This window comes from Erpetoichthys calabaricus, chromosome 5 (genome assembly GCF_900747795.2).
Source record: "Erpetoichthys calabaricus chromosome 5, fErpCal1.3, whole genome shotgun sequence".
In the NCBI taxonomy this organism is placed as follows: Eukaryota; Metazoa; Chordata; class Cladistia; order Polypteriformes; family Polypteridae; genus Erpetoichthys; species Erpetoichthys calabaricus.
The window spans coordinates 245,170,933-245,197,762 of NC_041398.2; the positions used below are offsets into that span (position 1 = coordinate 245,170,933).

A 26,830-nucleotide genomic window follows, 5' to 3' on the forward strand; every position below is an offset into this window, starting at 1 on the left:
GGGCTCCTTTATATAAACAGCAGTATGTCCGTACAGCGCCTCACTGGGACTGCCAAGTCAGAAGTTTTTCTTTCTTATTAACTTTTTCCTTTTTAGCTATGCTGGTATTCAGGTGTGTGTGTGTGGGTGGGTGTGTATCTAGTTATTTATCGGTTTATTTAAAGAGCTTCTGTAAAAAGCCAACTTTCTCCCAGGGGACAAAAGTTTAATGCACCTATCTGGTATTTTTATTATTCTTTTAAAAAATGTTTTAACCTTCATCTACAATGTTTTGCCTATTTTTTAAAATTTACATCCTAAACATAAAAAACGGACGGACACGCTGGCAGTTGTTCTTTTATTGAGGTGGATGTGCACTTATTTGTCAAGGTGATCACGTACTATTTTTTACAGAAAATAAAGCAGAGCAAGCATGTTTTACAGTTTTAATAATGGAGACTTGACCTTTCCTTTCCATTAAATTAATAATCTTTCAAACAAAACCGCACCGTTTAAAAATCGGATCCGCTTTGCCCAGTGTTATTATTCTAAACCGTTTGTCACCTTTTCGAACACACCCAGCCAAATGATCTTTCACCGCGCAACTGATTGTTCTGAACAAACGTAAATTTCCTTCGCTCATGGGAAGTGTAGTTTTTTTCACCCAAGATAACTTTCCTGTTTCCGTGCCGCGCAAAGCACGTGGTTCGGAAGCCTACAACGCCCGGCATGCACCGCGGCAGTAATGCTCCGCGAGTGAAAGTGTTGTCAAAACTGTAAACGAAAATAAAGTCCCAAATCGGAGAAAAGCGGACCACTTGGTGCGCCCGGGCTCACAGTCTTACATAGGATGTGCGCTGTCGAGTAAGCGACTTTCCACAAGCCTTCAGGACGCAAACTTTTTAGTTATAATCTATTCTGTGTACTAATGTTACGTCGAAAATGAAAGTCTCCGTCGTCATGATTTCCTGGAACGCTTGTGCCGCTTTGCTTCAAGCCTAGTACGGACGAGAAGCATTGAATTCGCTGCTTAAGAAGCGAAGGGCGCAAAATAGAAGGCGACGCAAAATGGACGGAGGACTGGAAGCGGGAGTCGGCGGAGAGGGCGCAAAATCCGAAAAGTTGATGGATGAATACTTGAAGAGCCAGGGCTTATATCGCAAGGAGACTGCCAAGGATGGATCCTGTCTGTTCAGAGCGGTGGCCGAGCAGGTAAGCGGAGGGGATTCTCCCTAAAATGGAGAGAGGAGGAGAAAAAGAAGTCGTTCTGTGGTGGGTGGAATGTAAGCGTTTAGTCTGCGTGTATCGGTCACAAATGGCGCTGGGGGGTGGGGAGGAATTGGTTGTGTTGTGGTGGTGGTTATAGCCGACTTTAAATACATCAGTCCTGCAAGTCCTCGGGGTTTTCTTTAATTAAGTTTAATCTGTATTTCTCATTTCAGGTTCTTTATTGTCAGTCTCGCCATCTCTTAGTAAGACGTACCTGTGCAGGTTACTTGCTGAGCAACAAAGACAAGTATGAGGCGGTAAGTCGGGCGACTTTCACAAATTGTTTAGACGACTATGTTCTCCATGGATTAAAGCTCCTTTTTAAAAATGGTAAAGATATAAACGGGGTCTGCTGGGAGACCAAAAGCAGGGCCATAGAAAGCTAGCTAAAGCCATAAAGACCTGAGCTTTTTGAAATTGTTGTAAAGTTCTTTATAATTTCATATATTGAGTGTTTGATTACACTTGTATAAAGGCAGTTGAAATGATCTCCTGTATTCATAGATATGTAGTTTCGATTCTATATCCATTTAAATATATAGGAGATCAATAGTACTAGGGTGTTGTACCGTGTTAGCCATTATGAATGTAGAGAAAAGCCAAGCAAAATGACACCTTTTATTGGCTAACTAGAAAGATTACAATATGCAAGCTTTCGAGGCAACTCAGGCCCCTTCTTCATCTACATCTTGCCTGAAGAAGGGGCCTGAGTTGTCTCGAAAGCTTGCATATTGTAATCTTTCTAGTTAGCCAATAAAAGGTGTCATTTTGCTTGGCTTTTCTCTAGGAGATCAATATAACCGTTATATCAATCTCCTATATAGTTAAGTGGATATAGAATGCCTCAAGTTTTATAGAAAGGACTTGAGAAATATGATGATGATAAAAAGAAAAGTTAGGTATATTTCAAGTCGGTTATTTCTTCACAATCATGGTATATAGGAATTTACCACATAAACTTATATTTTTAAATTTAAAAATTTCTTACCTGTTCTTGATGCTCGCAATGGATCTGATGGGTACACACAACCATAGGTACATGAAAAAGCCCTAAAACCTACCAAATAAAGGTTGAGCATCCCTTACCCGAACTGAATGGGACACAACGTTTTTCCAGATATTTTGGGATTTTGGAATATTGTCGAAAGGTTTACTTACCTCTGCAGTGACATTCATGTCTCTGATGACTCTTCCTATGAAGTCATTAGATGGATTGGAAGAGCATGGGGGCCATGAGGTTGCTGGAAAGGGGTGTGTGGAGCTCACCATATCTCTGCAAAAGGACAAAGGTCTAAGTCTTTTATATTCCTGATGCTTCCCGTGTTGCTGTATAGTTGTGAGACATGGATGCTATCCAGTGACCTGAGATGAAGACTGCACTCCTTCAGTACTGTCTCTCTTCGGAGAATCCTTGTGTACCGCTGGTTTGACTTTGTGTTGCTCATGGTGTCCTGAATGAGGCACATGACCTGCACTGTGAGGGAGCGTCAGTTATGGTACTGTGGCCATGTGTCACGATTCCCAAAGAGTGATCTGGCTCACAGGATCCTCATTGTCGAGGACCAGAGTGGCTGGATCAGGCCAAGGGGACGTCCACGTAACACCTGGCAGCGGCAGGTAGATGGTCATTTCTGGATGGTGGGACTGGACCTGGTCTGCCTATTGCCAACCAGGATCCCAAGCTGTTTTGTCGTGTGGTGGGTGCGGTAACGCGCTGTACCATTGCATGCTCCCCGACCTGACCTGACCTGGAATTTTTGCATTTAAATGATGAGATATATTGGGAAGGGGCCCCGAGTCTAAACTGGTATAGGGTTGCATAGAAAGATGGTACTAGAAAAGTACCAAAAAACACATTTTAAAATGGTGCGGTACCATCATTTCTGGATTTTCAGTACACATCAGCTTTTTTCTCCAAAGTGTGTTTGTCCACCGCCCCTCCTTTCCTTCGGCACTCGGTATTACTCCTTTCTGTAGAGTTCACAGAATGAAACTACTTACTTTGACATGCTTGGAACTTCATAGGGTGGGGTCCCCCAAATTCCAAATTTCTTCGATGTGATTTGGATTGCACAGGTTGATGGTGCAGCTCACTAGTGAGGCGTGCAAGTGTGTGGTGTACCAGGGAGGCTGGAGTAAGAAGGGTGGGGTGCTGGGGTTTGCAGTTATTCAGTCTTGGCTTCAGAACCGTTTTGGTACTCGTATTGAGATCCAAATGCTGGTATTGACACCGAGGTCAAACATTTAGTAACAATCTTATCTGATCTGACTGAACTATTAAGACTTACTAAACGTTTGACCTCAGTGACAGGTTATCTGATATGACTGATCTATTAACCCACTTAAGTTCCTTTTCCCAGAGAGTCATTCTTCTTGGTGATTTCAACATCCATATTGCCATCCCCACGTCTAAACTGAGAAATGAATTCCTATCCTTACTGGACTGTTTTGACTTGACACAACATGTTGATTTTCCCACCTACTCTGGTGGTCATATACTGGACCTGCTCTGTACATCTGGACTATCTGTTGCCAACATTTACAGCACTGATTTGGGACTCTCTAACCATAAAGCAGTACTTCTCAGTGTCTCATTACCTCTCCCTCCTCTTACCTGTAAACAACAGATTTCTCATAGAAACCTTAAAAATATCTGCCCCTCTATCCTTTCTGGATCCATTTCTGATCTTTTACTGTCTTCACCTATTCCATCAACACGAGACAGTCTTGTTGACCGCTATAACACAGCCCTTCATTCAGCATTAGATAAAACAGCTCCTTTAAAACATACGGAGGTTTCCTTTAAGCGTTCAGCTCCTTGGTATAACTCAGAACTGCGATCTGTGAAAGCAGCTGGCTGACACCTTGAGAGAATGTCACGCAAGTCTGGCCTCACCGTGCACATCCAGGCTTTCTCTGACCGCTTAGGTCTGTACTCAAAGTGTTTGATTTTTGAGCATTTCAGGTTAGGGATGCTCACCCTGTATGTCCACCATTCAAGCCAAAAATGTTATCGAGTATTGAGACATGTCTTGAGACTGCACACTTATATTGCAAAGTCACATATGTATGTTGTTTTAAGAAGGACAAAAAAAGCGAAACATGTTGTGAGATCCAGCCATTTTAAAAGAAGACTGCACTTTAATCCGCTGCTTGTCGCATCTTTCCTGGCCAGGGTGTGGATTCACTTTGGAAAGTCCTCGCCAAGTACGGTTATTAACACTGAATGTTGATGCCTAGATGAGAATTATTTTCTGTGTTCTGTAGACAACTAGGCATAATAACTGAAAAAGTCGCAGTTTTTAGAATCTTATTCTTTCATTATTTCGGCAACCGCTTCCACCGTGCAGCGACATGCGCTCCCATCTCACTCTGCTCACTTGAGGTCAGAGGCAAACCATATGCCACTCTTTTTTTTCCTCGTGGCTACTTATCAGAAACACAATCTCAGTTGTCATTTTTATACCAAACCTGCAAGCTGTTCTGGTAATTTCTCATGCAAGGTACAGCTAAAAGAGCCCTCAAAGAAGGTGATTTACTGGCTCGGCAAGTGCTGTGTCAGTGGTCTTCATACTCTCCCATCCCCATTGCCACTGTTCACAGAGCTCATTTTGTCCTGGCCTGGGTCGGCATAAATTTCACATGTTCTCCCTGTGTATTTACGGGTTGATTGCTATTGGTGAGTATCAGTGAGTTTATTCAATTGATCACATGTCGTCAGTCCTGTTATATTCATATCCTCAGTAAGAGTGATTCATTGTGCATTAAAAAAGTCAGTTACTGGATTGTGGCTCCATATAGATATAAATGGAGATATACTGTAGATAGAGGAAGAGATTCAAATAAATAAGAGACTAAGAAGGGATGGGGATACCTACATTTATCAATGCTTTATTATTTATACTACAATATAGAGAGAGAGTAGTTTAACTTAGCAAAGGTAACATACGAAACTAACCTGCACCAATGGTAACAATTGTGTTATTAATATATTTACACTTACAAGGCCAGCTATAGTATGAGCATTGTTTCATTTTGATGATTTGATTAACTGCTTTTCTGTGATTTGGCTGCACATGGCTACTGATATCTATAGAATTAGCTTTGTTTGTGGTTCCATTTAAAGTTGAAGTAGTTTGTTTGCAGGTGGTGTCTGGGTAAGCATTTTAAGTAAAGATATGCAGAACGTATTTCTCTCTCTATATGTTAATTTGTCATACGGATCATTTTTTCCAATCATGGTTCATATAGTATATGTAACTGGCTTCTCTTCAGTCAGTTGGCACTCTCTTTAGAGGCCCCCAGGACATGTGTTGAAAACACGTCTGTTTTAGCTAGTCAGTCTAAAGGAGAATTTTAAGTGGAGATTTACGTGATTAATTGGGCTTTTTACTGCAAGAATGTTTCTTCTTCACTTCATCTGTTTGAGCCACGTTGCACATACAGTAGAGTGCAAAAAATGTAAAACAATATAATTTAAATACATAAGGCATTACAGGAAAAAATAGTGCAATACAGTAATCCCTCACTTATCGCGGGAGATAGGCCGACCGCGATAACTGAATTTCCGCGAAGTAGGGACACCATATTTATTTAATTATTTAACGTGTATTTGGACGTTTTTAAACCCTCCCTGTATTGTTTACAACCCACCCTTTACTCTATTAATAACAGGGACAACTGCTAAGCAATATGAAATCGGTAGATAAGTTTGCACTTACTGTATAGCGAAGTACACGTAGCTATATATGATGTGATGATGGTGATGAATATGCTGCACAGTAAAAATGATGACGACGAAGGTGAATGCAGTAGCAAGAGCACGTTAATGCTGAATGAGTGAGATGAGACTTCCTAGTTAATGCAGCACTTCGTCGCTAAGCCAATCAGCAGCACACAGGAACTTAACTGCGTGCTCTGATTGGGTAGCTTCTTAGCCATCTGCCAATAGCATCTCTTGTATGAAATCAACTGGGCAAACCAACTGAGGAAGCAAGCACCAGAAGTAAAAAGACCCATTGTCCGCAGAAACCCGCGAAGCAGCGAAAAATCCGCATTATATATTTAGATATGCTTACATATAAAATCCGCAAAGTCGTGAATCCGCGAAAAGTGAACTGCGAAGTAGCGAGGGATTACTGTACTCTATAGAGTCAGTGTATAATCTACTATAAATTATATAGTTTGGAAGCAAATGTTTGTCTATTATATTTTGCAAGAATTTTTCATACAGTTCTCCTAAATTTTAAAATTTTTATTCATGAGTTAGCTGTCTGTTCTTTAATTCCATAATTACAAGGTCTAATCATAGAAATTGTTTTTGGAGATAATATTGGTTAACTGTTAATACTAAAAATTTGATTGTATAGTCTAACATGAAATCCAGGTGGCACGCCAACAGTGGAAAGTGTTCTTGTCATCCAGGAAACTATACCTAGACTAGTGAAAGTGGCAGCGTGGTGAGAAAGTAAACCAAGTCCTTTTTGCTACCTGTGATGACTGTTTAAAAATCGAAGCATGCTGTCACGATGCATTAATTTTTTTATTCAATACCAATACCAGTGAAATTTTACTTCAATTATTTAAATAAATAATATTGTGCATTTTTCTGTAATCTTCATATATAATATGCTACCGTGGCTGTTCGTTTGTCTGTCCAGGATTTTAAATCACCTGTAGCTTGCAAAGTGTTTGACCTATTGACCTGAAATTTGGTACACATATACAGTCGACCCTTGATATACCACCGGCTTGACATGCGAACAACTTGATTTACGACCAAAATTTTTATTTTGATTTACGACCAACATTTTGCGTTACGACCTGAATGCGGTCACGTGTATCCGCTTGCGCGATTGTAAACAAACAGAAACATTCCTATTAATGCGGCACTCATTCAATAAAATGTCAGGTTTGTAAACTCTCTTGGGACCTCCCCCAACTAGAAGACATGCCAAAGTCCAAACTCCGTATGGAAGACTGTTTATCTGTTGCTGGGGCAAAAGCCGGCTTAAAGCTGTGCGGAGTCTCACAGCCAAAGCAAACAGAAAAGATATCGATGGGTGATATGCATGTGATATCCCTGCCCGGCAATGGACAAGCAAGCTTCCACAGTCGTGGCAATCGCGCTTCAGGACGCACTTCAGCATGTCGTTCCCATTGAGTGGGGAGTTGGGGGGTCTCAGAAGAGTTCAGAAACAGTGGGGGGGGGGGTCTCAGAAGAGTTCAGAAACAGTTCCTTGTATCATCGCAAGGAAATGCTGAGAAAAATTCTCGTCAGAATAACTTGTAGGCAGGAGGAGATTAAAATTAACGCAAAAGAAGCTATTGAAATGATTGCAAATGCCTGAGCGCAAGTTAAACAAAGCCTTCAGTTTCATTATCATCCCTCCTCCCTTCCTGCAGCCCAAAGATGTCAAATTAAATGGTGAGTACAGTATGAAGTTGTTGTTTCTGATAGGCTAGGCACTTTTTATTACTTTTTGGTTAGTACATTAGAAAAATTATTGGTGTTTTGGTAAATTATGCACATTATACAACCCTTTTTTATTATGAAAAGGTTAAGTAAGTGTTGCAGTGGGAGGTTCGGAACGCATTATGGGTATTTCCATTATTTCTTATGGGAAAAATAGTCTTGACTTACAACCAACTTGAGTTACAACCAGCCCTCACGAACAAATTGAGTTCGTAAGTCAAGGGTCCACTGTACTACGTGACCTCTACTATCTGTTTTCGGGGTGATGATTGATTGACCTCCAAGGTTATTCCTCTTTTTATTTTTATTTTATTGTAGAATCAACTCTCGGCAGCGTCCAGCAGTGCGGCCTTGCGGCACATGTGTATGGGCGCTGTTCTCATTCCCTACCTCCTTCGCCATCACTTCCCCTACCTCTATATATCTTAAATCATTCTTGTGGCAGATTGAAGACTTAAGTGTCAGCTTAAGTGAAAACATAAAGAAAACGTACTAATTAATTGCAACACAAACACTGACTTAATCAGTTTTAATGTGAAAAGATGGCGACAGAAGAAGAGAAGAAGCGGGCCACTAGGGTGGAGAAAAGAGCAGCTGCTCAGGAAGCAGCAAGAGCATCAACCTCTGAGCAAACGAATGATAAATGTGCAGAGAAAGAGGATGAAAACTATAAATGCTCAAGTCAAGTGTATCCACTGCACATTATCGTGCAGTGCGCCATTACTGGTCCAATATAAAAAATGTGTAGAAATTTTAACAGTAACAACAGTTTTAAAATATTGGCATATCCGTTTAGTAGTTACTTAACTATCATTTATGTAAACTACTACTGGCATTCATTAACATCAAAATTCAATGCAGGGCCTGAATTTTAATGTGTGATGGATATGGGAATTCCCCCAGTATAACAAGAAGTTGGGTTGTTATCATCCTGGGGGATTTCAGATTAGGTTTTATAAAGAATGATATCTTCGCCGGGTACTGGATTTATCTTTCCATGTGCACATTCTAAATTTATTCTCTGAAGTTTTCTTCCCAAAAATACTGCTTAAAATCAGTACTAACAGTGAAATGTAAAACATTATTATATCTGTTCTTTTGAATTAGTGAATTCTAAGATAATGCAAGATATTTTCACTTGAAGAAATTCTTCAAAGCCATTTTTCTAATGGCATGCTTTTAAAAGTCTGGTTTATCAGAGAGTCACTCTTAGTTTTACAATATTTGCTGTTAAGACAAATGTTTGCAACATTAGCTGGTTTAAAAAAAATAAAATAAAAAAAAAACTTACTAAAGAGTCATTTTTAATGGATAAGTCAAATGAATTCAAATTTCAAATGTCTCAAACTTTTGATGCTTTACGGTCCAGACCTGTCCCTCCTTTTTTTTTTTTAATATTTGCTCAAACTTTGGCTTCCTGTGTTAAATCAATCTTACCAGTTTTTACGTGAATGCGTAATTTCAGGGCTCATGTGAAATTGCTTTTCTTGTGCTGTTGTATGATTGATTGATTGATAGATAGATAGATAGATACTTTATTAATCCCAAGGGGAAATTCACATACTCTCTTACAGAATTACAGATTGGACTTTATTATTTAGCTTGTGTACTGATCTTCACATTTTAGGGTTCATATTTAGGTAGATTTTTTTTTGTCCCCAGGGGGAAATATTTCTTTTTGCAGAAGCTATTTAAATAAATAAATACATAAATAGAGAGAGAAGTAAATATGTACACAAACACTATTGTATGAACACACACCAGAATGACTAAAAAGGAAGAAAAATTTAAAAAGAAAGAAAAGACTTGGCAGTCACATCACAGTGAGGCACTATACAGGCATATTGCTGTTGATATAAAGGAGCCCCCATAGTGTTTCCTGACACACTTCTGCGGATTAATTTGTTGGCTGAATGTCCTCAGTGTTAGTGTCAAAGAGAGGGTGAGATGTATTGTTTATATTCATAAACATTAATTTGCCTTCAAAGCACTAAATGAATGCTACAAATTTAGCTTTTGCTTATTTGTGTTCAGCAGTGAATTATGCTGTTTCACCCGTACCGTGTGTCTTGACGATTACATGTTTCTGTTAATGCAGCACAAGCCTTATTAATACGGTGATTACTTTGTACTTCAATGCACTGAAACACTAAATGAATTTCATTTTGGTATTAACAAATGGAGACTCTTATTTCATCATTGGTGTTGACAAGCCAACCAACCAGTTAAATTTGAAACCTGCCTCAATTTTTACTTGCTACAAATCAGCAGTGTTTTCCACAGTCTTATATACACAACTGTGAATGATTGTGAGGTTCCCCTGTGACCGTGAACTGAACCTTGGTTAGAAAATGAATAGATGATCAGATCGACATCCGTACATATAACATGCTGCTCATTGCAATTGGAGAATGAATGTAAAACCTCTGCTCCTTTATCAAGACAGTGTAGTAAGTAGACTGTTATTAAAAAGCGATTTAATGTTGTTATCATTTCATCTCCTCTTACAACTTCATGATACTACATGTGAAATGAGCATAGCTCCCATAATTGCTCTCAAAGCACACATAAGTCTATTTCTGAATTAATTCCAGAATTATATACACGTGGCTGTAACGAAAGCTGTTGCATTTTGGCCTTTTTTTTTGTCAAGCACAATTCCTGCAATTGGACACACTGAAATTGACACAGTGTCTCCAGACATGAGTTCTGCATTTTTTTTTATTTTACCGGTGTTTAACATGTGTTAATGTAGGGCTGTGTCATCACCACCACTGTGAGCTATTTTCATGTGCAGTTTTTACTTCAATTTTTTTCATACATTACAGTGCCTTTCCAAGTAATTTTGTTTTTGTAGTTGCAGTCACTAATGAGTGCATTACCGACTTTCACCGTGCAGTTTAACGCTACGTAAAGATCTACTTAAAAACATTTATGTTGGTTGAATGTCCAGTGGAGGTTAAGTGGTGTTTTGGCTGCCTTAGCAGCTTTATTTTTTTCTCCAGCTTTACTGGAGTTTGTTTTATTCTGTCTACCCTGGCCAGCTGACCTTATCAATATCAATAGGACTGTCATTTAGAGAAATAAACAATTCTGTATATAATTATCTTAGATGTCTGTCTTTTTTAAATTTACCTTATTTTTATATACTATTTATGCATTGTTATTACTATTTTCCTTTGCATGTAACTACTTTGACATAAAGCACTTTGACCTCATCATTTCTCTGAAAGTGTAATATAGAAATTAATGTTTTTGTTGGTTCTAATGGTTCTGTGAAAAAGCCAATATTAAGTTTTCTGTATTTTGGTATTGGTATGGTTTCTTGTGATATCAAAATACCATACGTTAGCTTTAAGTTTGGCACTTTAGGTTTCAGGTTCGGGTTGTAGATAGTAGGGCAATGCTTTTCAAATGCTGCTATCTTTTGAGTTTGGTTCTGTGTGGAAATTGTGTTAAACTTTAGTCAAGTGCAGGCCTTTACCATACAACTTGATAGTGAGTTTATATTTGGAGCTGTTTTGCAATCTCTGAATATGAACTGGAATTTTTTTTTTTCCAGAACTTGAGGAAACCTTGAATTCTGGATTGTATTGCAAGATTCTGTAAGAGAGTGTTATTCTTATTTGGTGTCTAAAATATCAGAGAACATTTATTTTTTTTCCTTGCACAACAACCAACTTTAAATATAACACAAGTCTGCAACAGAATGACTGAAGCTAATGAAATTTCAACATTTTGGAAAGGTTGTGTGAAAATTTTGACCATCACCCAGAAGAGATTTTGTGGCTTGACCTGAATTAGAGACTTGCAGTCTGTTTTTTTTATCTAATTCATTCATTCATTTTTTGCTTCTTTTGCTTAAGATTTGTTTTTAGGGGTGCTGGAAGGAGATGGCAGACAAAAAAGCATAACCTGCAGGAATGTAATAAATTAGGTCTTCAAATTAGCTCACATTCTGGGTAGTACATACCAGGGCTGTTGGATTGAACATTGATATATAATTCGAAATAATTTGAAAATGTTCTCATTTGAAGGCAAAAGCTGACATTTGGTTGTAAAAGAACAGTTGTTTGTTTTGCCATTGAGTTCCACCAGAAATGCTATGCAAAGCTGCTGCATTTTATGGATTTTTGATCTTGCACTTCTCATCCACGGTCAGCCTTTTTGTAAAATTATACAGTCAGACCCCTTCAAGTTTTTTTGTTTTTGTGTTTGTCTCATTGCACTCTACTATGATCTAAAGGTATATTCAGAGTAATTTTGTATTATTTATATAAATTATATATATATGGACTTTACAATTAGTTATATATGTGTATATGGATTTATTTTTGAACGTCATTTGTTCATTAATCTTTTTATTTAATTTTAGTGCTATAGGAATAAATGTTATTGTTTAACAACTCAATTAAAGTGCTGTAAATTTGAGTGTAAACATATTTTGTGGGTTTTTATTACATAGTCTTTATTATAAGGTATTTTGCCTCTTTAGATTCTAACATATTGTATGCAAAAGCAGTTTTTGTAAATGCCTATTGAAGTAGATGTGACATTAGGTGACTAGGGTATTTCAGACTTGCCAACTGCAGTTGCTGATCCCGTCGTCATTTCTCTTGTTATTCTGTCATAATATGTAAAACAAAAAAAAAATAAATAAAAAAGGCATCAGACAGACAAGATTCTTCTCTTTTTGAGGTCCAAAGCCCCCCTGTGTTCCTTATTTCTTTTTGTTGCATTATATGCATTGTGCTTCCAGGAGAGCATTCATTTGTTGTTAGCACTCATACACACACAGAGCTGGCTGTTATCACTAAAGACTAAAATCAATTTTGTCGTTGCAAGTTGTAGGCTAGTTGGAATGAGTTGCTGGTTATGTCCTTGCACTACCGGCCTTCATGGAAGCACGCCACCACCTGCCTCTGACTTTGTAAGATTATGTAAAAGAAAGCTACAACTAAAATTCTCTGGAAAAGTCCTTTATTGTGACATGGCCTTTATTAGCACTCTGAACCTTTACATAGTAAATTATGTTGAATTGAAGTTTAGTCAGTTTCATTTTTACTAGGACTTAATGTCACATTAACGAAGATGTACATTATTCTGAACTTTTTTAACCACTTTAGTTTATTCAATGTACATTTCTTTGTCCCATTTGCTTATGGTTGATTAGTCCAGGGAGTTAACATTGGCCATATTGCTTGCCAGTTCAGTGTCTCTGCAGTCATCGTGGAAAATGTTGCAAATTGTGTATGGGATTGACAACTTTATAAAAGGCATCTTGGAATTTTTGGAAAGAAGGGTGCACACAGGGCTCCTTTGTGTGTTTATGGCTTTTGTTTTTATATCTTATCTCTGTAATAAACAAGACCCTTGTTTTGGATTGTCTCTTTTAATTTCCACTCTTTTGTGTTTTTATATAGTTCGTTGAAGGTGCATATGATGACTATCTGAAACGAGTGGAGAATCCTCAGGTATGTAATACTTAATTGGCACATTTACCCATTTCTTAATTTCCTTAACAAATCTAGCAGTTGAGGACATTACTTACAATTACGTGCAATATTGAATGTTTCTGTACATTTTAGAACCCTGAACTAGACCATTATTTGGCTGATATCATAAATGATTGTAGTACTAGGGTGTTGTACCATGTTAGCCATTATGAATGTAGAGAAAAGTCAAGCAAGTGACACCTTTTATTGGCTAACTAAAAAGATTACAATATGCAAGCTTTCGAGGCAACTCAGGCCCCTTCTTTAGGCGAGATGTAATGTGATCTAATGATATCATTCAAATGTGCTATTTAAAATTACAGTAATTATAATTTTATATGTAGTGTCAATTCTCTGGAAAATAAATGCATGTTTTTATGGTATTAATGTGAAGCAAATCTCTTCTTCTTTTACAAAACCATTTTCTAAGGTCTTAGAAAATACCAAAGACAAAAGGAAGGAAGGGGGGGTGGTTCCCTTAACCCCTTACTTTCATTCTGAACTTATAAAATGTGGAATATGTTTGTATGTTTGTCATTGTATTTGTTATCCCCTGACCATACAATTTAAATATACTATCTCTTTGGTAAAATAATCATATCAGCCGCTAATAATTGAAATTTTGGTGTGCTTTTTTTGTCTATATTATTAATGTAAATAGTTTGTGGATTATAATCATTGTGGTGGATCTAAGTAGACACTGAATACAGCACAGATTTTTTTTAAACACCATGCACCCATTTATTCATTTAAACAGATTAGTTTAAAGACTCTTTTGTTCACATATATTCAACAAACATTTTAAGTCTTATGATTTCTTTATTAGGATTGCAATTATAATATTAATGTTTAAGTCAATATGGCATTACTGACATATGGACTGTGACAGCATTTCCAAATAGAAATTTCTTGGGTGGATATGTAACAAAAATGTATTTTTCCATTAGATATGTTTTGCAATTTTTTGTCTTTTTTTTAATATTTGATTAAAAAAAATAAACAAAAAGGGATATAAAGAAGATTGCATAAACACCTGGTATATCCTTCACATCCATACATCCACTTCTGTTGGCAAAACTAAGTGCACAATGTGGACTAAGTTTGAAATGGTTTCATTTACCCATAAGTTTCTCTGGGTGCTTACATAAAATGCAAGCACAATCATATGGCAAGTTAATCGTATTCTTTCACACAGCCCCCTATTACTGCCCATATAGCAGCAGTTCTCAAGGCCATGTTAAATTTTAAAATGCTGAGAAAGACCACACAACCCTGAATGAATCGATGACTGCTGAAATGCAGCTCTCTTCTGTGTAATGCTAGACAACATGTGTGTTGCATATCCCTCTTCTTTATTTTGAAAATTGTCATGAAGCTGTTATTTTTTTTAGACATGAACCATAGTGTAATTCTTAGTGTTTTCTCTGACTCTTGGCCTTGGAGTCACTGTCCAGCTAAACCCTGGACTCTTTTTAAGAAGCAAGATAGCTAGTCAACCCCAGTAATTTGGGCAATATGTTAGAATATAGAAACAAAATGTCCAATGTGTATTTTTAAATTAAATTTATATTACACTTAACTTTTTTAATTATATCATCATAGTGTGTTGAACAGTTAGAATTCAAAACTAGCTGTGCCTCCCCTCTAAGATAGGTAGATAGAAATCTTAGTAGTCAACATAGTCCTTAGTGTCATCACTCAGTGCATATTTCTCTGTTATATGCCATTTAGGAAGAGCAGTGTTAATGTTTGTGCTGCACCATCTATTGGAATGAGAACTGCAGTGTGTTTTATTACTAGAAATGTTTGTGATGTGCCAGCTTTTTGAATGGCAGAGACAAATCAACCGGACAGACACTAGTCTCACTGAAGCCAGATGTATAATGTACAACTGGAGGTGACCATGAGTGAGTGTTGCTTAAAACTGGGTGGGAACAATTAGATGGCCCACTGAGTGTTACATTTCATAACCAGTCCAATGCCTCGTGAAAGCGATGCTCAGTATAGGGGCAGTGATGTTGAAGTTCAAAGAGCAGTGGTTGCCCTCATTAACCTGGTCTAACAAACAGCCAGCTTTTGTTTACTATGAACTGTCTGTAGTCGAATAAAAAAGCGAGAGCACATTGCACATTGTAAAAATAAACCTACTGAGATGCAAGGGAAAAACTTTTCTGTAGCATCAGATTATAAATTGCTGTTCGATGGAATCCGTGGACAATGGCAAATGTGAAGAATACGTTGTCGCAGGTGCTGTATGTGCTTTCTGTTGTTCAGCGTTGCAACGATAGTGTAGCAGTCGATGTAAACCTGAAAGAACTGGCAGCTGTATTCATCTCTATATATAAAAGGCAAAGCCCTCACTGTCTCATCACTAATTCTCCCACTTTCCATATAGGTGGGAAGCTGAAATTTTGTGTGCTCATTCCTTGCAGTGTACTTACAAAAGTTAGGTATGTTTTATGTCCTATTGCAACACCCAAAGGGGGGAAACGGGTGTACCCCCTAAACTGTATATATAGATAGGGGAAACCCCTCCTCACTATTTCTGTGACTTCCAATATACGTAGGAAGCCCAAATTCCCCATGCTCATCCTTTACACTGTACTTACAAACGTTAAGTATGTTTCATTTCGCGCCGTGCCCCGTAACGAACTTTCCAAAATAACGTCTTCTTTTTGGCGGTTCTCACCATTATACTGTAAGGAACTTTCGGAACTGACCTCTCTTTTTGGCGATTTCAATCCTTATTTCCGTTAATAGAGGATTTATTTGACAGCAGAGATGCACAAGGCCAGTCCCCGGTCCCCCTTCTTTTTTCTGCACGGCCACCTTCCACGCACCTACCACGTGGTTGACTCCCTGCCTATATACATTAACAACATCCCACGCTCATGTGTCTCCTCACTCACTTCCTTACTTTCCTCAGCTGTTCGTCATGCTCACTGCTCCTTTCTTCTTTACTCCACCGCTTCAAGCCTGTTATTATTCATCTAGTTTCACGCCTTCCTGCTGGTGACTCCTGCCTTTTCATTTACTCCACTGCTTCAAGACTCACATTGTTGGGTTTCCTTACTTCCTCACGTCTCCCTCCTCGTGACTGTTGCCTTTTCTTTTACTCCACTGCTTCAAGGCTGTCATTGTTGGGATTACTTACTTGCTCACATATGTCTTCCTGGTGCTGACTTCTGGTTTTTATTCCATGCTCCACTGCTTCTCACCTTCCTTCGTACTTTCTTTCTCAACGGGTGCAAGTTCACCCCGAATAACATGTCTATTCCGGTGATTACCGTCAATCACAATTTCACCGACTCGTACCCAGTGGTTTCCATGCCCTGAGTTTGTGCCTGCCTCTTACTGCAAACGTCATTTACAAAGAGATCCTTACATCCTAAAAATGTGCATTTCTCATGCACAACATTTACAATCATAAATTAAACTCTTTATAATCATCAAATTCACTCTCAATACTAAAATTAGCCTACGACAATTACATTAACAATCATGTTACATTATTTTTAAAATGTTACGTTATCTATATATATATATATATATATAAATAAAATTCTTTTCACATTTGAAACGGAAATTACATATGACCACGCGATATGGAAGTTACGTATGACCAAAGAACATATAATACGGGAACTAATCACTTTGTTTGTGGACGCCATTTTTATATCGTCTTGTGAGAGTTATTTTACTGATATTGAAAAGAAGTAAACACAAACATGCTGATCTATCCCATAGAAGTACGCCCCACGTCGCCCTCTCCCAGCCCTCCTCTCTGGACTACAGTGCTGAGCCGTCCGTCGCCAGGCGCAGTCTGACAGAGAAGTTTTATTTATTCGTCCACGTGACTGTCGCGGAAACTGCCACATTCTAACTTTTTTTTTAGTTGGCAGTACTTGATAGTAGAAGAGCTGAGGAAAACAGCTTTGCGTCTTTCTACTTTTTAACTGCGGCAAGCTGTAAACAAAGTGAAGACGAGACTGCCTTCAGCGGCGAGGGGTCGTGAGAACAAAGTGGACGCTGGGAGGTGCGGAATGTCAGGCTGCTCCGCCGGGTCGAGAGCTTTGCAGTTTTGGGCAGCGTCCTCTCTTCTCGCATTGTTTCATCCTCTCTTCTCGCATTGTTTGTGACACTTCAAGTGCCCCGTTGGCTCCTGGGAGAGTGGAAATCTTTGCGAATGTGTGTAATCGGTACCATCGAGGCACGACTGTTTGTAAATTGCCCTACACGACTACTTACTGTCTCTTAAGGTGAGTTTGGGTCACTAAAACCCCGCAACTTTCAAGGTTGCTTTTGTGATGAATTATTTTAAGAAGTTAATCACACGCACATAGTGCAAGGTTGTCAGGCAGAAATTTGGACGATCACATAGAAAATGTAATTTCTGTACCACAGCGGTCGTGTAGCGCCTTTCACAAGTGATCTACTACCGAGAGATGATCCAAATACATTTTAGCTGCTGTTAGTACTACTTACTTGTTGTGTTATAGCACCTTTAAAATGTAGTTCACCCGAAACCACTCCAGTGGTGCTCAATGTATCTTTACTTCTTAAATGTTAATGTTTTACTGTTTAATAACTTGCAGACTACATTTTATTTTTTTCCCTTGCACTCAGTGAGCGAAGCCACTGGGTAATCAGCTAGTCTTTTTCATAAATTCTTTAACACACTACTTCTCCGCTGTGAAGCGCGGGTATTTTGCTAGCATAATTGTAAACTGCAAAATATGCATTTGAAGTAAACGGTGTGTTACACTCCATCAGAGGGCTGCTGTTACGAGAGCTGGTAACGAAATCCACAGGAGATGTAGATTTCCGTATTCGAAACGCCTGATAATGACACCAGAGGCTGCACAACATCAACATTCTGACTGCCTGTCTAAGAGAATAACTAAATACATTTGACATTAGTCTAATTGGAAATGCAAATATACCATGACTAAATAACTGCAGAGTTTTAACATTTATATCCATAGATCACAATGCTTATATAAATTCGATTTACTGCTGTTATGCCATATGGTGATTAAAATGACAAAGATATCATAGCAGACAGAGGCACTTCTCAAACATGTGGAGCCCAGTAGCTGCTGTGGTCTACAAGTGTCTGTCTTCACTGTTGTAGAGCTCACTGCATCATGCAAATTAATTACTAAGCTTCAGTTTCCTTGTGCTACTGAGCTCCTGAATGGATAACAGCAATTTTAGCCTTTTCTTTACTCTTAGCATCACGTCTTTTGTTCAGTATCTCCTGCTCTTTTCTCTGAAACCCTGTTGGCAGTTTAAAAACACACAGACTGGAGAAAATGGGGGCTGGTGTTTTAGCAAGAAGCCTCTACGGGTATAGGCTTTGCAGCTTAGGATTTCTCTGCTGACTACACAGGCACTTATCCTTTTATACTGAATTAAACAATTCACTCTTGGAAGTGTTTGTTGAGGCTGAAGAATATTTTCAGCCTTTAACCTTCTTGATGTCAGCATCAGCTTTGAAAGTGATAAGCTAGACTTTACAGGTAGTTATTAGCCTTGTTGCTGTTCACTTTTATGGCATACTATTGTTATGAAGCAGAGCAATTTGTAAGGAGTAAAACCATTTCAAACCAACTGAAAGCTAACACTTTTGCACACATTTTGCATTTTTTAAACCCCCTTATTAATCAAAATAATTGTCCCACTAATCAATTAGCAAAATAGTGGTAGTTGCAACTAAATTCATCAAAGCAGATGGGAAGCCTGATTTGTAACTTGAGAACATGTTTGCTGCTATTGGAAGTGCCACAGCATGTTGAATTGTATTCACTTTGTTTTGTTTGCAATAGTTCCTTAAAGTACACTGCTTTTGTGAATACAAGCCCCTCCTTTTAAACTTACAGTGGAACCTTGGTTCACAACCATAATTTGTTCCAAAACTCTGGTTGTAAACCGATTTGGTCATGAACCGAAGCAATTTCCCCCATAGGATTGTATGTAAATACAATTAATTCGTTCCAGACCATACGAACTGTATGTAAATATATATTTTTTTTAAGTTTTTAAGCACAAATATAGTTAATTAAACCATAGAATGCACAGCGTAATAGTAAACTAAATGTAAAAACATTGAATAACACTGAGAAAACCTTGAACAACAGAGAAAACTAACACTGCAATAGTTCGCGCTACAGCGCTACCAACCGCTGGCTAAAAACACTTTTTTTTTTTTTTTTTTTTTTTTTTTTATTAATGAGTTTTAAGTACAGGGAAAAAAATGGAACATTTGAAAAAATCCGTAATTTAATAAACCACCAAGAAAAGTAACATTGCAACAATGCACGCTACGAACCGATCGCTGTAAACAGAAGTGAAAACAAAATCAAGCCCAGTGCATTCTTTAACTGCCTTCCTTCCTTATGCGTCCAGCTCTCTCTCTCTCGTGCTGCCTGTGTGTGTGTGTGTGTGCGCGCGCCTCTCTCGCGCTGCCTGTGTGTGTCTCTCTCTCTCGCTCTCTCTCTTGCTTGCTGCATAGGAAATGCAGAGGGAGAGACTGAACATGTACAAACCGAAAGGGAAACTGGCTTATTCGTATACCGAGTGTGTGGTCGTGAACCGAGGTAAAAGTTTGGTGAACTTTTTGGTCGTAAACTGATTTGTATGTGTACCAAGACGTTCGTGAACCGAGGTTCCACTGTATTTGGATACATTTGTTGTGTTGATGGAAGAAGGGAGAGAGTATTACTGAGAAAGGAAAAAGTTGATTTTAAAAGATTTCGGCCCATTTTGTAACCTGAAACCACTTCACAGTCCCGAACAAACTGCATAAGCTGAATCTGAAGTTTGGCGAACTTTTTGGTCGTAAACCGATTTGTATGTGTACTGAGACGTTCGTGAACCGAGGTTCCACTGTATAACTAGCTTTAATGAGTTGTTGATTTTATAGTAAAAATGCGAAACTTGAAGAAATATAATTTTTTTACAAATATTAAAGCAGTACAGTAATTTACTGAAATGCACTATAGGGAAAAAAAAAAGGTATTGGTAAAAACATCAAAACCCAAACATCCATGCTCTTAACTTGGTTCAGCGGAACATGACCAGTTTTTTTGGAGGTACTGGTATGCTTTGGTGTTCTTGTACTTCCTCATCCTCTCACTGTTCACAGGTAGACAGTTGCCTAGGTTGTCCACCCAGTTTGTCAGCTGGTGAGACTTGGGACCATTACTCCATCAAATCTTGGTGAAGTGAAATTATGTTCCCATACTGGCTGCATGTTTCCCATTAAGTTGTCTCATTCTGGAAATTCTAACACATGATCACAGAAGTATTTCCTGAAAAGGTCAGAGGTTGTACATACGGTGAAATACTCAATTTGACTGCTGAACATTGCACAGGGTCTTCATGGATTTTTACAATTAACCCTTTATATAAGCAAAAATAAGTCACTGAAGGCACCATTCTATTTTTACTAAGTACTGTGTGTAAATTTGAATGATACATCAGTAGAGCTACGACATGTAGCATAGAATACACATGCATTTGTTTTATGGTATTTTTTTTTTTTTTTTTTAATTAAAGTGAACCTGTCATGAGTACTGTGCACATCATTAATTTATTTTAGTAATAATAATACATTTATATAGTGCCTTTCCCATCCACAAGCTGCTTATCTTTATAACCCCTTCTTTTGTGTATGTGTTTTGTCACACCTGGATTTGAAATGAAGAACAAAGCCACTACGTTGCTCATATTTTAGTTTCTACTAGTTGCTTTTTAAAGTAAGTTTTGAAATTTTTTGGTTAGTTTGCCTGTATTTGTCTGCTCTGTTTTTATTAATTAAAAGAAATACCAGTTTGAACTCTTCTTGAGGATCTCCCCTTTAATAAATGTTCCAAAGTTTCCCTGCAAAATACAAATTATATATATAAAATCTTCCCTAAGTCATTAGATCTATCGGAAAGCTACACGTGAATTCTTCGTTTGTCTTGGGGACACTCCACTAGACAAAGAGTTAATCATGCAAGACACTCTGGAAAAGTAAGAAACCTAAAAGGAAACAGTTTGACAAATGATCAGACCTTCACCCTGTTTTAGATGATAAAGGCAGTGGTCCTTTGTTTTAGAATAACTACATGTGTAAAAATCGGTATTTATATTGTGTGTTTGTATAAGGGCTGATTGAAAAGTAATGAGGCTGATTTTTTTATTCAGAAACAGATGACTACACAGGCTTGGAACATTTTTCTTTTTCAAAGTAGCATCCTTCACATTGAATTAATTTTTTACAACATTTTAAAAATGATTCGAAGACAAGTAACGGACTGTTTTTGCAACTCATCTGAGGAGAACTTCTTTTCATGCATTTGTTTTTCCAGTATTTTTTTCAGTTATTTCATTACTGCTCTTCTGAAGCTTAACACAAAGTTCAGTCTCGCAGGGATGTTTTCTTCATCCGCTGTGATGACATGTATGAGGTGCTTTCAGAATGCTGAAGAATACGACTGTCCAACTGCAGCGTCACACGTCAGCAGTCTCATGTCTACCTCCATGAAAGAGAAACAGGGACAGTCTCAGTACGTTTCAGTCAGCCGTTTTATATTTGTATATAAGTGTGTGTGTATAGAGAGAGAGAGAGATACAGAGATGTAGATATATAAAATAGGATGCTTAAAATTTCTTTTCACAACTCTATAGTAGTCTGATGTAATTTTTTCTGTATTTAATTGATAAATCGATTTTGTGTTTAATGTTTTAACTGTTTGTCTTTTTTCACTCAGTATTGGGGTGGAGAAGTGGAAATAAGTGCACTATCCCAGATTTACAAGTAAGAATTTTTACCATTAACAGATATATTTCTTGGGAGTTGTCATTTTTATTTCCTTTGGCATATGATGAGATACTGATCATTTAGTCTTTCAATCTTGTGATACAGACCATGATTGTTTTAGGATTTGAACCCAAGACACTTTTAGTTGATAATAGGAATGTGACTGTTCAGTGTTATATTAAGTTTGGTTTATATGCAGTATTTCTAGTGCCAGTGAAATGTTTTGAAATATTCTACAAGGTTATGAATGTAGATATAAAATATTCCTTAAAATAACATTGAAAAGGAACACTCTTAGAATTTGGTTCAGCATATTAATAAGTGAGTTTCTCTGTGGGGTGGCTGGGTTCTCCCTTAGAGAGAGAAAGAAAAGTGCAGACCACCGGGAGAGAGACTTAGAGAACTGCTGTTGACCCTCCTTATCAAGAGAAGTCAATTGAGATGGTTCCATCATTTGATATAGGTCCCTCCCGCATGCCTCCCAGTGTAGGGAGGCGACTTCTAGTAAGATCCAGGGCTTGCTAGGAGGATTATTTCTCCTAGATGGCCTGGGAATACCTTGGGATCTGTTGGCTATTAGGTGGGGTTTTTTTGGGGGGGGGGATTTTTTGGCCTCGCTGCTAAGACTGTTGCCCCCACAACCAGGTTTCAAATAAAAGGATGACAATGAATGAATTAGCTTATATCTAGAATGCTGACATTAATATCTCAAGATGAAGTCCTTTAAAGCAGTAATGCGTGATAAAAGTAATTTTTTAGAGATTAACTCTTAACAGGGACTTATCCTCCTATGATGTAGTTGAACTCCTCTCTGTGTTACTGTATGTTAATTTATGTAGCTTTGCAGAAACAGTACAAACTTTATCCTATAACATCACAAGGCAGGAGCTCTACTTAGTCATTATTCTAAATGAACAAAGATGCCTTGGCTAATACACAATTTCTTTGTGCTCTAAAGCTACTTTAGAGTTTTAAGATGAAGCCAATTAAATATATATATGTTTATTTTACATGACTAAACAAGTGTTGCTTTTATCAGTTTGATGTCCATCAGTGTCTAAGGTCACTTAGTTCATTGGCCACACATTTTATTGCTATATATATATATATATATATATATATATATATATATATATATATATATATATATATATATATATATATAATTTTTTGCTAGAATTGTAAAGTGAGATTTACAATTTTATTATTGGCATATGGGTGGCTCCGTGGTTAGCACTGTTATTTCACAGATTCCCGAGCCTGGTTTTGTCCTTCAGCCCGTTAACTGCGAGTGGAGTTTGTACATTCATTTTGAATACGGGAGATTTCTTCTTACACACGTTACCTCCCATATTCCGAAGACCTGAATGCTAAGCTGACAGTTCTTTATTGGCCCATTATGTCTGAGTGTAATTGTATTTAAGTGTGCCATTTAAAAGACTGAATAGACTGCTAGTAGTTGCCACCTGCCTTGCTTCCATACTCACAGAATAGTTAATTTCATGCATCCTTTTAATTAAAATAAATGGTTTTGAAAACGGATAGAAGCATAAGTAGCAAGTTATTTTACTACTGCTGTAGGCAGATGTGCTTAAGAAGAGGAGCAGTGTGATTGTTCATGAGCAGTATTTCTGTTTATGATAAACTGTAATGGGAATGTTGGTGCTTCATGATTATGAACTTTGAGTAAATTAAGTGATACCACAATTCATTTAAGTGTACCAGCAATCCGTGGTATAAGCAATAGTGAAAGTAAAAGATGTAGAAAATGAATATGGTAAGTAAGGGGGTAAAAGCAACACTAGAAAGAAGCATCCCTTTTTAGAGAAAGGTGATTGTTAGAGGAAATTAAAATGCCTTTTGAATGTTAATTTATAAATGTATTTCTGGGGATCTGTTACATGTTGGCTCTCCTGACTCACAAGCAAATACCCCATTTTTCCAACCACCTCCACAGAATGTCAATTTCTTTGGGCTAGGGTTGTGTACATCCTGTCTAGGAGGGCCCTGTGGCTGCTGGCATTTTGGAAGCCAATCGAGGCTTAAAAGTTACTTACTTTACTACTTGTTTACTTGACCTTGTTGTTAAAGGAACTTGCCATAAGGCATTTTTAGCTCGCTTTAAAACATCTGCACATACTTCTGTTCTTTTTGAGATAATAAGGCTGTTCATTGTTTTTATATTTAATGGATTACTCATTTGCTAAAAGTTGTGTGACTTTGGGTGAGTGGTGCTAATAATCAGAAAGGGGCTACTTTATAGACACCTTTCAGAAAAAGTTACTTAACAGACTAAATACAGTGACATCACCAGCAAGACTGAGTGTTAGAAGACCCTTAGAGCAAACAATTCTAACACATTAATGGAGGATTTAGGCTAAGCTAGCAGTTCATTTATTTACCTATGTTTGGCGTCTGATTATCTTACTGACAGCCAATGCAAGTGCCCCATGGCACAGTTTGCTCATTTTGGATTTCAACTAAAAAAAAAATAATCACATTTTCCATGCTAGGAGAGTTGTGTGATCTTGTTTGTGGGCAGTTATGTCACCACTAACATCTTATATTAATGCGTCTTGTGGTTTCTTTGATTTATTTGCTCATTTCATGTGGGGGAAAAAAGTAAACTTTGTTTAAACAGAGAGAGCATTTTTCATCTGTGTCGAAAACCCTATGTTTAGAGACCTGTGGATGCTTCAGAACGTCAGCTGTTCACAACTTCTGTCTTTGACGTTCTGGTGGAAATGTGGACTTGCACCTCTACAGTGCGTACAGTATATTCATTCAAGCACGTGATTTAGTCACTAAGTAAGGTTGGACACAGGCCTGTGCCACTAGAAAGCTTGTTGGCTTTCTGCGGTAACATTCACATTTTTCATGGAAAAATCTGTCTTACCAGCAGTATTTGTTATGGAGGAATGAATCCGAGCACTCAGTATTAGTAAAAATTTCAGCAAACTGTCCATCAATCCATTATATTTGAATCGGTACTGAAAATTACATTTTTAAAAATGAGCCATAGTATAAAGAATACACGTCATGATCATTGTACCACTAAACCTGAAGACTCCAATAGTTGAGTGACAGTTTGGGCATTAAAGAAAGTGTAATTGGAGTAAGAAACTTTATAAGATATATAAATGAGCTCTAAGACTCAATTATTCAGGTACTTCAGTTTTCAAAACCCACATTGGGCTTGTTGTTTGTAAATTTTAACCGTTCTTATGTTATAGATGAGGGCGGCACGGTGGCGCAGTGGGTAGCGCTGCTGCCTCGCAGTTGGGAGATCTGGGGACCTGGGTTCGATTCCCGGGTCCTCCCTGCGTGGAGTTTGCATGTTCTCCCCGTGTCTGCGTGGGTTTCCTCCGGGCGCTCCGGTTTCCTCCCACAGTCCAAAGACATGCAGGTTAGGTGGATTGGCGATTCTAAAATTGGCCCTAGTGTGTGCTTGGTGTGTGGGTGTGTTTGTGTGTGTCCTGCGATGGGTTGGCACCCTGCCCAGGATTGTTTCCTGCCTTGTGCCCTGTGTTGGCTGGGATTGGCTCCAGCAGACCCCCGTGACCCTGTGTTCGGATTCAGCGGGTTGGAATATGGATGGATGGATGTTATAGATGAATGCTTAATTTTGCAAATAATAATATTAGAAACACTTTTAGGAACAATTAAATTAAAACATTTTGTAACATCTGTCACTTATCACAAGAATAAGCCCTTTGTTACAACACATAAATATGAATGCCAGTCCTACCATTTTTATAAATAAAATTCATGCCCTTGTGTATCACTGATTTTTGAAAAATATCATTTGCATTATTAATTGTAATTTTAATTTTTGATTAATTCTTAAATACCATTTTTGCACTGACACTGTAATAAGGTAATGTGTGAATATCTGAAAAGTCAGAAACGCATATTAATAAAAATAAATGAAATTATCTTGGAATTGTGATGTGTATCTGTCTGTAAAAACTATTGATGATTTCATAAATCATGAATAATTGAACAGCAGAGTTTTACATTTATTTTACTAAACTAGGGGTTCCCCCCCCCCCCTGCTCGCTTTGCTCTCCAACCCCCCTGGCCTGCACTATGCACCAGCCACTTCGCATCTCTGCTGCTTGCGTTGTGAAGAGGGTGGCTGAATGCACCCCAAGGAGATGATGATGTTGCTCCTCCGAACCCCCCTATTAAATGGTGATACAATGGGAAACAAATAGTTATTTTTTTTTTTTAACCTCCTCTTTGCTCGATCAGCTGCTGTCTTGCTGGTGTTGCCATGCAGTGTGATCTGCATCTTGCACAGCATTTTTAACATTTAAAAGCCTGTACAGCAGCTGTCCTTCTCTTTTATTTCCGTCCCGGACATGGTTAAATCTCTTGGCACAAATTTTCGTCTCGCGGAACATGAGTTCTTGATAGTTTTTAGTTTATAATTTAAAAACTGAATAAGAATCTGAAAATCTAACATCACATTAAAGTTTGATAAATTCTGAAAAGAATGATACCAAACATATATATATAGGTTTTAAAATAAGCCCGATTTAAAGTGTGACATAAAATCATTGCACTTTATAATATATAGAGAGAGAGTAGATTTAAATGTTGTCTACACACAGTGCTTCTTGAAACATTTCCTTTTTTGTTCTTTGCCAGCCATTTAGTTGGATTTGAGTGGTGCTGGATATGCACTGCAAGTCTGCAAGGATCCTTTTAGTGTTCAGAAGAAAGGGGCTTTGTTTGAAGTGATTGTTCAAAATCTTAGAAACACTTTGTTTGATGCAGTGCACAAATAGCAAAGGGTAA

At 37.9% G+C, this 26,830-nt stretch overlaps 1 protein-coding gene across 1 annotated transcript in view; it reads left to right on the forward strand.

The window, feature by feature from the left end:
• Positions 1 to 691: 691 nt before the first annotated feature.
• The window catches only part of otud4 (OTU deubiquitinase 4), an 88,767-nt gene continuing 62,628 nt past the window's right edge, over positions 692 to 26,830 (forward strand). Inside the window, exons 1-4 of the mRNA XM_051928111.1 lie at positions 692 to 1,191; positions 1,422 to 1,505; positions 13,147 to 13,197; positions 21,978 to 22,024. Coding sequence (XP_051784071.1) covers positions 1,048 to 1,191; positions 1,422 to 1,505; positions 13,147 to 13,197; positions 21,978 to 22,024 — 326 coding nt within the window. The 5' untranslated portion in view covers positions 692 to 1,047. The remainder of the gene's footprint in view (positions 1,192 to 1,421; positions 1,506 to 13,146; positions 13,198 to 21,977; positions 22,025 to 26,830) is intronic.